At 39.5% G+C, this 15,699-nt stretch overlaps 1 protein-coding gene across 1 annotated transcript; it reads right to left on the reverse strand.

The window, feature by feature from the left end:
* Nucleotides 1–6,398: 6,398 nt before the first annotated feature.
* Nucleotides 6,399–7,034, reverse strand: LOC138899971 (uncharacterized). Its single transcript, XM_070186673.1, has one exon. The coding sequence runs from the start codon at nucleotides 7,032–7,034 to the stop codon at nucleotides 6,399–6,401; it is 636 nt and encodes a 211-aa protein (XP_070042774.1).
* Between the last annotated feature and the right edge of the window lie 8,665 nt (nucleotides 7,035–15,699).

Raw genomic sequence — 15,699 nt, forward strand, 5'->3', positions numbered from 1 at the left:
GGATTTTTATGATCGAGTGAGTGGTTCGCTCGAACTCGATGTAAGATAGCCCTTAGGCTTAATGATTGAGTGAGTGTTTGCTTCAAACTCGAACTCAAAGCATCTTAGCCCGTAGGCTTTTTATGATCGGGTAAGGGGTTCGCTCGAACTCGATGTAAGATAGCCCTTAGGCTTAATGATTGAGTGAGTGATTGCTTCGAACTCGAACTCAAAATATCGTAGCTCGTAGGCCTTTTAATGGTGGTTAGCCCTTAAGCCTGTTTGAATCATGAAGTAGGAAGATCTTTTCAAAGTAAGAGATATCTGAGAAGAAGAAGGTTTCCTTTATAAGTCATTATACATATGTTTGTATCTTGTGCCAGAGTTTGAGCAAAACTACATGGTCATGGTTCGTTTTGACCATTTGGCCCTTTCACTTTTCTCTATCGAGACCCTGCCCGACATGAATTTGATATGAAATAACTTTCTTGTGTCGAACTTGATTTATTTGATGGTAGCCCCCCAATATTCGGGGTTTATTATGAAGAAGCCTCGGATACTGTTGAATTGCCTTCAGGTAGCACATAATTGTTGCCTCGTTAAAAACCTTGCCGGAAAAATCCATTTGGGATAAAAGCCGAACTAAGGAAAAAAAAGAGTACAACACATGCTTTAAAATCAGAGGTCTTGATATCTTTTGTTGAATTCCTGCAATGAGTTAGTGCCGAATACAATGAGTTAGTGCCGAATATATATATATAGATGATAGAAAGGAGAAAATCATACCTTAACAATAATATCGTTTGAGAAGTGATATGTTCCAATTGTTTGGTAACGGTTTGCCATCCATTGTTCCGAGTTTATAAGACCCTTTTCCGACTATATCAAGGACGTGATAAGGTCCTTCCCAATTCGGGCCAAGCTTCCCTTCATTAGGATCTCGAGTGTTGATGGTGACCTTCCTTAGGACCAAGTCCCCGACCTCAAAATGGTAGAGTTTAGTTCTTCTATTGTAGTACCTTTCGATTCGTTGTTTTTGTGCAACCATTCGGACCAGTACCGTTTCTCATTTTTCATCTAATAATTCGAGGCTAGTATTCATAGCCTCGTGGTTCGACTCTTCTGAAGTATGTCGGAACCTTACGCTGGGTTCTCCGACTTCGACTGGAATTAAGGCTTTGGAGCCATATACTAAGGAAAACGGAGTTGCTCCAGTACTGTACTTCAATGTTGTTTGATATGCCCATAGGACTTCGGGCAGAATTTCTCTCCACTTCCCTTTGGCTTCGCTCAACCTTTTCTTCAGGTTTTGGATGATAGTCTTGTTCGTTGATTCGGCCTGTCTGTTCCTGCTAGGATGATATGGTATTGATAGTATTCTTTTTATTTTATGGTCTTCGAAGAATTTTGTTACTTTACCGCCGATAAATTGTTTACCATTATCGCATGTTAATTCTGCTTGTATATCAAATCGACACACGATGTGGTACTAGATGAAATCTATAATCTCTTTTTCTCTCACTTTTTTGAATGCCTGTGCTTCAACCCATTTAGAGAAAGAGTCAGTCATAAACAAAATAAATTTAGCTTTACCTGGGGCCGATGGTAGAGGGCCGACGATATCCATTCCCCATTTCATGAATGGCCATGGAGAAATGACCGAATGAAGCTGCTCTCCTGGTTGATGGATCATTGGTGCAAACCTTTGACATTTATCATGTCCTTCTCCATGCTACCCCAGTAGTACCCTGCTCTGATGATTTTGCGAATTAATGGTTCGGCGTCGGAGTGGTTTCCACAAGTGCCTTCATGGACCTCTCGTAAAACATAATCGGTGTCTCCTGGTCCCAAACATACCGACAGTGGTCCGTCGAACGTCCTTCTGTATAATGTTTCATATTCAACCATCGTGAATTTAGCAGCCTTGGTTCGTAGAACCCTCGATTCTTTAGGGTTCGATGGGAGTTTTCCGTTCTTTAAGTATTCAATATACTTATTCCTCCAATCCCAGGTTAAGCTCATGGAATTTATTTCGGCAGCCCCTCCTCGATTACAGATCTCGAGAGTTGAACGACAGTCTCCGAGTTGATCTTATCTTCCTCGGCTGACGACTCCAAATTTGCGAGTGCGTCAGCCTCACTGTTTTGTTCTCGAGGCACATGTTGTAGGGTCCATTCTTTGAAACGGTGTAGAGTTACCTGTAATTTGTCCAAATACCTTTGCATCCTATCTTCTCGAACCTCGAAAGTTTTGTTTACTTGGTTCACCACTAGTAAAGAGTCACATTTGGCTTCAATGACTTCTGCTCCCATGCTTTTAGCTAGCTCGAGACCTGCAATCATGGCCTCGTACTCGGCCTCATTGTTAGTTAATCTAGTGGTTTTGATGGATTGCCTAATAATTCCACCTGTGGGAGGTTTCATTACGATGCCAAGCCCGGACTCCTTCACATTTGAAGCACCATCTGTGTAGAGGGTCCAAACCCCCAACGACGTACCCGATTTTAACAAGAGTTCCTTTTCAACTTCGGGTACGAGGGTTGGCATGAAATCGACCACGAAGTCCGCTAAAATTTGGGATTTGATGGTCGTACGGGGTTGATATTCGATATCGTACCTACTGAGTTCGATGGCCCATTTGGCCAATCGACCCGATAATTCGGGCTTGTGCAAAATATTACGAAGTGGGTAAGTGGTTAAAACGCATATGGGGTGACATTGAAAGTATGGTCTTAACTTTCTAGAGGCGCTTATTAATGCAAGTGCTAATTTCTCTAAGTGAGGGTATCTAGTCTCTGCTTCTCCTAAGGTCCGACTTACATAATAAACAGGAAACTGTGTACCTTGCTCTTCTCGAATTAGGACGCCACTTAGCGCGATTTCCGATACCGCCAAGTATAAGTAAAGCTTCTCATCTGTCCTCGGAGTGTGAAGTAGTGGTGGGCTCGATAGGTACCGTTTTAATTGTTCTAGTGCCTGTTGGCATTCCGGGGTCCAGGCAAAATCGTTCTTCCTTTTGAGTAGAGAGAAGAATTTGTGGCTTCGATCTGATGACCTCGAAATAAATCGGCCTAAGGCAGCTATCCGTTCGGTTAGCCTTTACACTACTTTCACGCTATCCACAACGGTTATGTCTTCGATGGCCTTAATTTTGTCAGGGTTGATCTCGATTCCCCGATTTGATACCATGAAACCAAGGAACTTGCACGATCCAACCCCGAAAGCATATTTCTCGGGGTTGAGCTTCATGTTGTATTTCCTTAAGATCTTGAACGTTTCCTGCAAATGAGTCAAATGGTCCTCTGCGCGCAGGGACTTAACTAGCATGTCATCAATATAAACTTCCATCGACTTACCTATTTGTTCTTCGAACATTTTAGTTACTAGGCATTAGTAAGTAGCTTCTGCATTTTTTAGCCTGAATGGCATTACATTATAGCAATAGGTTCCGTATTTGGTGATAAATGAAGTCTTTTCCTGATCCTCCGAGTTCATTCGAATTTGATTGTACCCGGAGTAGGCGTCGAGAAAAGTAAGGATCTCGTGGCCTGCTATGGCATCGATCATGCGATCAATGCTAGGCAGTGGAAAATAATCTTTGGGGCATGCTTTATTTAGATCTTTATAATATACGCACATTCTAAGTTTTGTTCCCCTTTTTAGGGACTACAACTACGTTGGCTAACCACTCGGGATATTGTACTTCCCGAATTGACCCTATTTTGAGAACTTTAGTTACCTCATCCTTTACAAATGCTTGTTTTAACTCGGACTGAGGTCTTCTTTTTTGCTTCACCGGTTTGAACCTAGGGTCCAAGCTCAGCTGGTGCGTTGTTATCGATGGTGGGATCCCTGCCATATCTAAATGGGACCAAGAAAAACAATCTATGTTACCGATAAGAAATTGAATAAGTTTTTCCCTGAGTTCGGGGGTCAATCCCGTTCTCAGGTATACCTTTCTCTCGGGCAGATATTCGATTAATATAACCGTCTCCAGTTCTTCGATCGTAGATTTGGTTGCGTCGGAGTCGTCAGGGACGATGAAAGATCGAGGTGTCAGAAATGCTTCCTCGTCATCCTCTATTTCCTGTTCCACCGTTTCGGTCGAGACTGGTGGCTAAGATTGCTATTTGGTTTCTCTTCTATCTTTAATGCTTGATCTTTTCGAGGCTGATAACGTCGGTATCGGTGTTACCTCATTGACCACAAACATTTCCTTCGCAACATGTTGCTCCCCGTATACTGTTTTCATGCCGTCCGACGTAGGGAATTTAATTACTTGGTGGAGGGTCGAAGGCACTGCCTTCATATTGTGGATCCAAGGCCTTTGAGTAGGGCATTGTACCTCATATCTCCTTCGATTACGTAGAATTTGATATTTTGGATGGTTCCAGCTACATTCGCTGGTAGAGTAATCTCCCCTTTAGTTATTTCACTGGCCATATTGAAGCCGTTCAAGACCTGAGCTGCGGGCACGACTGATTCTACAAACCGAGCTGCTCTACTACCCAAGATCGGATGATATTCGCAGAGCTACCTGGATCCACTAAAACACGCTTAACTTGAGCTTTATTTAATAGGATAGAAATTACCAGAGCGTCATTGTGAGGTTGAGAGATGCCCTCGGCTTCTTCAATTCCGAATGATAAAGTGCCCTCAGGTATATAACCTCGAGTTCATTACTCCCCTGTGGAGTATCGACCCCACCGATGATCATATGAATGATATGCAGAGGCTCCTCTTGTTTATCTTTTTTGTCGGCATCCCTTTCTCTGAAGTGATTCTTGGCTCGGTCACTGAGGAACTCTCGAAGGTGGCCCTCATCGAATAGGCGGGCTACCTCTTCTCTTAATTTTCTACAATCCTCGGTCCTGTGGCCATGCTTACCATGATACTTGCACATTGAATTCGGGTTCCTTTGGGAAGGGTCAGTTTGTATGGGTCTGGGCCACCTAGTATCTTTGATTCTTCCGATCGCCGATACAATGCCCGATGCGTCGACGCTGAAATTTTACTTCGATAGCCGAGATGCCTCTATAGGATCGACATATTTATCGAAGCCACTCTTGCTCATAAGCCCCCAAGAATTTTGTCCTCGATCACTCCTTCGATTGTTCCGAGCGGCATTGCGCGCTGAACCGTTGTTCATTTGATCTGCGACATACGGTTGATATCGGTCTCTGTTTGACCTTTGCTCTCTGTCGATGTCCCTCTGGTTTTTAATAGTTGTCCTGTTCTGATGCATGGATCCGAAATGAGCTCCCAACTAGTCGTCTTTGACCCTAATTTTTGACTGATATCGGTTGTGGACATCCGCCCAAGTTATTGCTGGATACTCGATCAAATTTTGTTTCAGCCGATGTGATGCTATTGAACTTTGCTCATTCAACCCTTGGGTGAAAGCTTGGACGACCCAGTCATCTGTGACCGGTGGCAATTCCAGAGCATATTTCTTTTTCAAAATTGTTTTGAAGATTAGCTATTTTAGTAACTATCTTCGGGGTTTTTAAAATCTGCTCGATTTTCTTAACTCTTATTTCATCCTTTAAAAAGGTAACATGCTGAGACAGTTTGTTTATACGAAAAACAGTGTTTCTTTTAATAAAATTACTTTCATCTTGTGAAAGGGTTTTAACAAAAGGAAAATGTAATTCTTTTCCTAATATTTGAGTAGAAATACCGTCTAAGCCAGTAATAAAAGGTTTTATCTGAGTGATAAAAGGAATTCCTAGAATGATAGCTTCATTAATATCTTCAGTAATAATAAAATCATTTGTCAAGCAAATACCATTATTATAAATATGAGCCTTTGAAAGCTTATAATTAATACGAAGTTATTCTCCTGTAGCGGAGTATAATTTGGTAGTACTTTTTTCTAAGTACTGGGTTGGAACAATACCTTTCATGATGCAGTTACGATCTGCACCGCTATCAAGCAAAGCGATTTTGTTAATAGCGAAGTGTTTGCTAATAACTATCTTGATAGGAATATGGTAACTCTAAGGTTTGATACTAGTGATGACCATAAGGCCGGGAGCTTGGGACGATGAAGTCTTATCCTTGGTAAGACGAAGGTCGATAGAGTCTTCATTCTCAGAATGATACTCACTCTCATGAAGTCTAGGTTCTTCTTCGTTTTCTGACTTATATTCATAAGTCTTGGCTTGCTTGAGAACCTGTTCTGTTAAGATATCAACCTCAACTTTTCCAAGTCTAGATTTAATAACTTTGATTTCTTCTTTAAGTTCTGAGACTTCGTTTCTCAGATCTAAAATCGAAGGTTCAGCTGGTTTGTCGAAGCGAGCCATAACTTGCTTCATGCTGAATGGTTCAACAACTGACCTAGGCTTAGGTCTGTCATTTTGATGAGTGAGAATAAGATTCTTAAGTTCAATCAAGTATTTCTTCCTAGACTCATCATCAGCGATGTATTGGAACAACATCAAACAGAGCTTCTTTGGAGCTATCTGAAAGTACTCTGATAGAAACCTGGGTTTTGTCGCAGGTACAAAAGGCTCCAGAACAGTGGCATTCGTTGCCATATTGGCTTGAGTCAGAGTTATAGGCGATGTTGATATCTTCCTCATCGCTATACTCATCCGAGGAATAGTTAGGAGAAGAATCTAAATTGGGTTCTTCTAGGATTGAGAAGAGTTCCTTTTTGGTATCTTCACTGATTTCTAGAAGATTGATCTTCTTCTTCTTTCTGTCTGATTTGCACTGATTGGCTCTGTGACCGGTTTTACCACAGTTCCAACAGACATCTTTGGTTTTGGAGGAAGGTCTTCGGAATTTAGATTTCTTCCTAGGAGGATCATCAAGATTTCTCCTGATTTTGTGGTGACGGGTCTTTCTGGAAGACCTGTAAGCTTTGTCCTTCTTAGATGAATGAGTAGAAGGAGCAACAATGTTTGTATAACCGAAGTCTTGACAGAAACTTCCTAATTCTTTTTTAGAAGAATGTTGCTCTTTTTTTAGCTGATTCTTAAGTTTGATGTCAGTACAGAGTTCTAGACCCACGACGTTGATAATGCTAACAATGTCACCATAGGTCATCTGATGGTAAGGAATTTTACCTTCACAACGATCCTGGATTTTGGTTCGGACTTGCTAGCGAATAAAGAAGGAAGACCGCTGATGAAGCGTTCTTTCCAAAAGTCTAGATGACAGTCAGGTCTAATCATAACCTTGCTGATGAATTGGTTTTTATACCAAATAAAGTCATCTAAAGATGGACAAGACAGATTGTTCAGGATTTGTAGACTCCTATCTTGGAAGAGTTTTGGTTCTCCGATGAAGTGTTTTGCTATGTGATAGAGAAGGGTAGCACATGCATCTTCTCTAGTTATTTGGGAGGTAGTTTCCATAGGAGTAGTAGTACCACCTATGACCATAGCAGTAGAGGTAGTTCCTTCGGTTTTGACTACGGTTTCAACAGCCGTAGCAGAGTAAATAGCTTGTCTAACATCTTCAGTGAAATAATTATCCCACCAATATTTCAACATGCCCGTGAATCCAGCTACAATCATAGAGGTGGCTTCTTTATCAGAAGATCCTCTTATCTTGTAAGCTGTAATACAAAGTCCCATTTCATGGAGTTTATGGTATATTTGGTGCTCTGCTAGAGCATCAATATTCCATTCGATAAGCTTCTTCCTTCGTGAGAAGTAGAGGCAAGAAAGTGATTTTCCTCATATTGAATATCTGGGAATGAGGGACGCTTATGATAATTTTTATAATTATGAAAGCGTTCATTTGTAAGCCTATGGAGGAGATATTCCTTTTCCTGGATACTTAGTTGCTCATACTAAGTACGCATACTGCCAACATGGCTCTGATACCAAGTGGAGACGAAACGGGTGCAGTATAAAATTACTGAAAAACAGTCAAAGAAAAGCCCCTTAAAACTTACAAGAGTTTTATTGATAGAACATTAAAAATATTGCAGCGGAAAATATTAGAATAGTACAGGGGGAGAGGTCTTAGAAAATTGGAGAATTTTTCTGATGCCTCTTACAATGGGAGATGGGAGTCTTAAATAGACTGAAAGAAATATGCCTTTCATCTTAGGCGTACAATTGTGCTGTCTGATTTAATCGACAATCTAAGGTGGTCGACAATCAGTAATGGGGGGTCCAATCTTTTAAAAAGTAAACAGTGAAAGTTGTCTTCTTTTAAAAAGGTGAACAATATAAAGGATAAGATTCCTTTGCTGATGGAGACTTTGTCGGTAGACTTTAGTCGTAATTTGGGTCCATGTACGCCAAAGCAATTTCTTTTGGATCGCACATGTCACCATTACTACTTTCTCCTATAGAAGCAACATCTTCAATCAATTGCATGATTTGATTTTCTTCATAGTCGTCTATGTTCTGTAGAGCTTGTTTCAGCTTATCTTTGAGAGCTGTCTTGGAAGGTGAAGCTTTCCGGAAGCTTGGTTGAACGTTCTTTGGGATTTTGGGGACTTGCTGTTTAGGAGTCCATCCCTTGATCTTGACTTCTTTAGATAGATATTTGATTCTATCAAATTCTGCCTTAGTGAAGTTCCAACTGATAATGAAGGATATACGTTTTTGGATAAAATACTTGCACATTATGATGTGCTCTGGTAGAGTAGAAATAGCCTCTTTGGTCTGAAAATCTTCAAACCTGTTGAGGAATTGCTGAGGGAGGATTTCTCTGTTTCCTCCAAATAAGTTCCACCATTCGTAGAACCGTCTAGGAATTATAGCTTTAGTAATATCTAAGCTATACTTGACGAACCAAGTGTGTCCTGGCCTATGATACAAAAAATTAAACCATGCTACTTTATAATCATGCCAGTTATAAGTCTGGGGACGATGTGTCATGGTAAGTGCTATTGGTGTGTGCAAATGGTCTACAAACCACTCAAAGGGTGATAAGATTTTTTTAATAGTAAACCTAGAGTAATTAATGAACCCTGGTCTATTATCACATAAAGTATGTTCTTCTTCAATGGAGTCTGTATCGATGAGGATAGCTTCGTAGAATTTCCTCGTCTTGTATGGACTTTCAGTGTCCACATAATTGAAATCCGTAAAACATGGTTTGATTAGGTCTTCTAGTCTGAGACCTTCATACTCCTTATCTAGAGCTAATATGGGTAATACCTGGAGGGTAATGTACTCGAACCTTTCTTCTTTGTGAAGATCTTCTTGTGATGCCTTCTTAACTGAAGGGTTGACTGCTTCTGCAAAAGTTTCTGGAACTTTCATGGCGTAGCTCTCTTTTGTCTGAACTGTAGAGCTAGATGCTGATCCTTTTTCTAAAGGCTTAGGTTGGGGGTTGGTAAGTTTCTCTGAGGGAACTGGAATTGGTGCTGGTAATTTTAGGTATTCAGCTAGAGCTGTATACCGATTTTGGAAAGAAAGTTGTGGCCTTTGAGGGGCTGATGTTTTAGTAGGAGTAATGGGAAGAGGGACAAATGGTCTAGCCATTTGAGGTTTATTGATCTCCTTTCCTCTGGAAGGAGCGTTAGGTCGGCCTCATTTTTTTCCTGTAAAAATTCTCTTGTTAGAAAATCAGGTAAAGAGTTTTCTTCTCCTTTAATAAATTCGATTTTAAAATCAAAGCTAGACAGTAGAGCTTGCCATCTAGCAAATATCTATTTTGAAACGAGATTTTTGACATCTTTTTGAAGAATTTCTTTAGCAGATTTACAATCTACTCTGACCAAAAATTCTTTGTTAACAAGATCATCTTGGAATTTAGTGATACATAGCACTATAGACAAGACTTCTTTCTTAACAGTAGAATAATTTTTCTGAGCGGAATTCCAGATTCCTGAAGTAAAACGAACCAATTGTTCAGAAGACTCAATGAAAATCTTTTGTTTAAGGATACCTCCGTAACCTATGTCTGAAGCATCTGTTTCAACTATCATAGAAGCTTCTGGGTTAGGGATTCCTAAGCAAGGAAGGTTTTGCACAAGTTTTTTGACTTGGATGACAGACTGTGTTTGTTCTGAACTCCAAGGGGTAGGATTCTTCCTAAGTCATTTGTAAAGAGGTTCATAAACCTGTCTAATGTTGGGGATAAAATCAGCAACGTAGTTGAGGCTTCCTAAGAATCTCTGTAGTTGGGTTTTATTAGTAATTTCATTAGGAAATTTGGATGAGAACTCGATGGCTCTGCAAATAGGTTTATAAGAACCTTGGTAAAGGTCGTGACCTAAAAATCTGATAGAGGTTTGGAAGAGCTTAATCTTTTGGGCACTAACTACCAAACCATTTCTCTTAATAACTTTCAGGAAGGTGTTGAGATGCTTGAAATGAGAATCTATGTTATCAGAAAATATAAGAACATCATCTATATAAACAATAGACATATAACTGTAATCATTAAAGATGGAGTTCATGATATTCTGAAACTCGGATGGGGCATTCTTGAGCCCAAATGGCATTACATTCCATTCGTATTGACCAAAAGGAACATTAAAAGCTGTTTTGTATCTGTCTTTCTCAGGTACTTGAATTTGCCAGAAACCAGATTTCATATCGAACTTACTATAAACATTAGCTTTGTAAGTTCTTTTCAAGAGATCCCTTTTATTGGGGATGGGATATCTGATCCATTTAAGGACAACATTCAATGGTTTATAGTTTATAACTAATCTTGGGGCACCTCTCTCTTTCTCTGCACTCTTGTTAACATAAAATGTAGAGCAACTCCAAGGCGACTTAGAAGGACGAATAATATTGTTTTTGAGAAGATTTGAAATCTCATTTTTGCAAATTTCCATCATTTCATGATTCATTTGAATAGGTCTTGCCTTGGTAGAGATAACCTGTTCATTGAATCCTTCAATGTAAGGAAGTTCGACTAAATGCTTTTTTTCTTCCCAAAAGGCGTTAGGAAAATCAGAGCATATTTCTTTTTCAAAATTATTTTGAAGATTAGCTATTTTAGTAACTATCTCCGGGGTTTTTAAAATCTGCTCGATTTTCTTAACTCTTATTTCATCCTTTAAAAAGGTGACATGCTGAGACAGTTTGTTTATACGAAAAATAGTGTTTCTTCTAATAAAATTACTTTCATCTTGTGAAATTCGCTCAACCCATTTTCGTAGCTTAACTCAGGTAGAACCTTTTGGCCTGGGGGATCCAACTCATATTTCCGGATAGAAGTACTCTTCATTCAGGCTGTTTTACGTTGCTTAACTCAGGTAGAACCTTTTCTCCTAGAAGGATTCAACAATTTATCACTAATATACGACACCAACCCCTAGTTATATTTCCTTTCAGTAATATGGGGTACCAACCCCTGGTTACATTTTCTTTCAGTAATACAAGGTACCAACCCCTGGTTACATTCCTTCCTAGTAATAAAGGGCACCCACTCCTGGGTATATTTTCTTTCAGTAATACAGGGTACCAACCCCTGGTAACATTCCTTCCTAGTGATACAGGGTGCCAACCTCTGGTTACATTTTCTTTCAGTAATACAGGGTACCAGCCCTGGTTACATTTCCTTTCAATAATACATTGTACCAATCCTTGGTTATATTTCTTCTTAGTGATATATGGCGCCAATCCCTGGTTAAATTTCCTTCTCAGTAATACAGGGTACCAACCCCTGGTTACATTTCTTTCAGTAATACAAGGTACCCTGGTTACATTGCTTCCTAGTGATACAGGGTGCCAATCTCTGGTTACATTTTCTTTCAGTAATACAGGGTACCAACCCCTGCTTACATTTTCTTTCAGTAATACAGGGCGTCAACCCCTGATTACATTTCCTTTCAGTAATACGGGGTACCAACCCCTGATTATATTTCTTTTAGTAATTCAGGGTACTAACCCCTGGTTAAATTCCTTCCTAGTGATACAGGGCGCAAACCCCTGGCTATATTCCCCCTTGTAATACAGGGCGCCAACCCCTGGTTACATTAGCTTTTAGTGATACAGGGCGCCAACCCCTAAATACATTCCTTTTATATGATACAGGGCGCCAACCCATGGTTACATTCTCTCTCAGTGATACAAGGTGCCAAACCCTAATTACATTCTCTCATTAATACAGGTTACTAACCCCTGGTTACATTCCTTCCTAGTGATATAGGGCGCCAACCCCTGTCTGTATTTCCTTTCAGTAATATAGTGTACCAACTCATGGTTATATTCCCTCCAAGTGATACAGGGTGCCAACCCCTGGTTACATTCCTTCCTAGTGATACAGGGTTCCAACCCCTGGTTACATTCCTCTTTAGTGATATAGGGCGCCAACCCCTGGTTACATTCTCTCTTAGTGATACAGGGCGCCAACCTCTAGTTACATACATTTCTTAGTGTTACAAGGTACCACCCCCTGGTTGCATTTTCTCTTGGTAACATAGGGTACACAATCCCTTGTGACAAATTTTATCTCTCTTAGCTAGTTTATACTACTGTCTCTGTCTCTGTCTGCCTTTCAATAAATTAAATAGTTTATAGCTCTCTCCGATAATGCATAAAATATTCCTAGTCCAAACTAGTGAAAAAATGTTTTGTTCATCTTTGATGGCTTTGCAGGCTCCGCCGTAGACGATTAAAGCATATAGTTTTAGTTTCTTATCAGAAGAAAGAAGTCCTTCGATCACAAGATAGTTGAAGTTAGCTTTGATAGTGTGCCAGCAACTCAGCGTCTCAAGATTCATCTTCTCAATTTTGGAGCAGGAAAGAAAGCAACTGAGATTGAGTCATAATCTTTTCTTCAAAGAGCATCAAGATCCAATAAGGTCAACACATGCGAGCAGGTCAAGAATCAAGTGTTAACTCCAGAAGACACATGGATAGGAATTTTGTAATCTTAGTTGACAGACATATGTAGTTCTCTCCTCTTTTTCTTTTGATGTAAGCAGCAAGTGGCAATAACAGTAACAACAACAACAACAAAAGCAACAATCTTAATTTTAGTGTCCAGTAGTCCCAGCTACCAAATTTTTTAGAACTACACTAACCTGATTCCTTTATAGCCAAGGATATGTAGGCAACCTCGGAATCAAGGTTCGGTCACCTTTTTCAAAAATGCTTTCATAGGAGTAATACACGAGCAAAATTAGCTATGACATTCACTTTCCTTGCCCTAAAACTCTTCATGTTCTCGAGCAAAGTGGGGCAGCTGTAAATACCTAATTTTTGCTCTTTCTTTTCTCCTACATTAAATTCTTTTTTAGGTTTATTGTGTGTATTTGTAGATTTTAGACTTAGATTTTTAAATAGTTAATAATGGGGTTAATGGGATTGGTGTTGTTATTTCAAAGAACAAATTGGCCCCAAACACGGAACAAATCAGTGGCTCAAGGACACCTGACCCGCCCAACTCAAGGCTCCAATTGGACGCCTTAAAACGACGTTGTTTTGGTCATTTATTGAGATTTGATCTTAACCGTGCATCTCACTTTGATCCAACGGCCCCTATCAATCCCCTCCCTAGGTATTTAAAGCTTAGAATCCCTAAAAATTGCCCCCATTTTCCCCTTATTTCCTCTCTTCTTCCTCTCTCTTTTCACTTTATCCTTCTCCCTCGGACCTCGATGTCCATCGCCCATCTCCGCCGGCTGAAAATCGACACCACCGGCGGAGCATTACCAAATCACATAACTTTTACACCACTTTCTTCCTCTCTACCTTCTATTTACTATTACCCAACTCAAAATCCCTAAATCTAAGCCCAACCGAAATCCTAGCCGCCCTTATCTCTTCAAAATCGAAGAGCACATGCCACTGCCTCCCCATAAATCTCACGTAGCTGGATAGATCTACCCTTCCCCATTGGTTTTTACCTCAAACTCTGACCACCGCCGTCCGTCCACCTCACAGCCGACCCGCCACCTCACTGCCACTACTACTTCCTCTCGTTTCTCTCTTCACACCTGCCTCAAGCGAGGTTTTTATTGTTGATTTCACCAAAACCAGTCTCCAGTTCACCGGAATTTATGGTTTCGATGGAAATCAACAATGGAAGCTCGTTCGAGTTGCAACATTGCTACCACAGCTAAGTCGTACCCCTGTCTCAAGCGTTCGAATTGCAGGTATAACTGTTATCCCCTTATTTAATTTCTGATTTTTAGTAGCCGTAGTTTAGCTTCGATTTATTTTCTATTTTTTGATCAATTGCTGCTAATTACAGTTTCAAGTTAGCATGATTGAATATTTAGTCATCTTTGTTTGCCGAGTTGTTTAACAAATTATTTATCAATCGAGCTAGTTAAGTGTAGTTGAATCATTTACTTAGTTAGTCGATTGTTTAAGTTGTTGAACGTTGTTATCCGATCTTTAATGATGCTGGTTTAATTTTTGTTTTGCACATTAGCTTGTGATTTCAGTTGTTTCTGTTAATTTGCACAAATCGACTAATTCTATTCTGGTTCGTTTGAGTGCTCAATTTAGTTACAATCAAAAGTATTATTTCTGCTTTGATAGTCCATAGTTGTTTGAGTTTAGTTTGTGCTGAACAAATAGGGTGGTACATATTTAGTTAAAAGCTGAAGTTTAGTTAAATCAGTCATGAAATAGGATACATTGGTAGCTTACTTTTTTACTAGTAGGGTGACTGAAAGGACCCTTTTCCTCCTTGATTCTGCCACAGTAAGTTTCAGGCTATCCTTTCACCTTTTGGACAACTATTGGGCAGTGTTTTAGCACACAAAGTTAGTCTTTTTGAATAGACTTTCGGTGAACCAAAATTTATCCAAGAAGTAGCTTTCTTTGCCTGCTTAAGAGCTACTCTTTCCTAACTTTACACACACTCTATCACACCTAGAAGACATCCTATACACACTAAAAAGACACAAAAAAACTTGAGAGAAATCAGCTGAACATCAAGAAATAGTAGGTTGAAACTTGAGAGCTTTGAGTGAGTTTTCTGAAAAATAAAAATACTTCATAGAACAAAAGTCTTTGAGTTTAGTCTGGGTTTTCTCTATCTCTGAAAGTTGTGTGACCTTCCGAGGTCTATACTAGGTCATCTCTTTGGTTCTTTTTATTGTTGTTGCGGCTGGTTATTAGTTGTTAATTTTTAATTGCTCTTGCTGGGTTTTCTGTTTTATTTCGGGGTGTTTTCTTCACTATTTCTGCTGCTATTTATGTTTATTTCACTACGATACTTTTATAATTCTGCAACCCAGGTAACTCTTTAACTTTGTATTGCAGATACTTTCACATTAATGAGGATGTGAACTCACTTTGGACTGTTGGAGCATGACTATATTTGACGTTTGCCTAAAAATAAATGTTGCATTTGTTTAAGGATGTAAATCTGTTAAAGTTAGTTGAAACATCATGATTTCTATTACATTGATAGTTGAGGTTGTATTCCAGTGTATTTGGTTGATGATTTGAAGTTATTAATATTTCATGTTTTGTTCGTTAAAGGTTGTTTAATTATTAATAAGGTGTAGATTCGAAACATGCGAACTTAAGTTTCTTGCTTCTTGTATGTGATGTTGAGTTGACGAAAGAGGGGCTATTATTTGCAAAAACAACAGGTTAAGTGGATGTATGTGAGAGGTTTTAAGGTGTTGGTTTACAAGGTGCAACTGATTTTTGTTTAAGTTATTAACTTAAGTTTAAAGTAGCTATTTTGTAAAGTTATTGTCCATGCCATATTATTTTGTTCAAAAAGGGCTATGGCTGTAAAATAAAGAGGATAGATCTGCAGCATAGTAACAGGCTGTTACTACAGATCTGGGGTGTAAAGAGGTTGTTGGGCCTTTGAACCT

Source organism: Nicotiana tomentosiformis, chromosome 10, assembly GCF_000390325.3.
Source record: "Nicotiana tomentosiformis chromosome 10, ASM39032v3, whole genome shotgun sequence".
NCBI lineage: Eukaryota > Viridiplantae > Streptophyta > Magnoliopsida > Solanales > Solanaceae > Nicotiana > Nicotiana tomentosiformis.

Excerpts from the sequence above, each read along its gene's own strand:
- LOC138899971 (XM_070186673.1), bottom strand. The coding sequence starts at position 7,034 with ATGACCTATGGTGACATTGTTAGCATTATCAACGTCGTGGGTCTAGAA.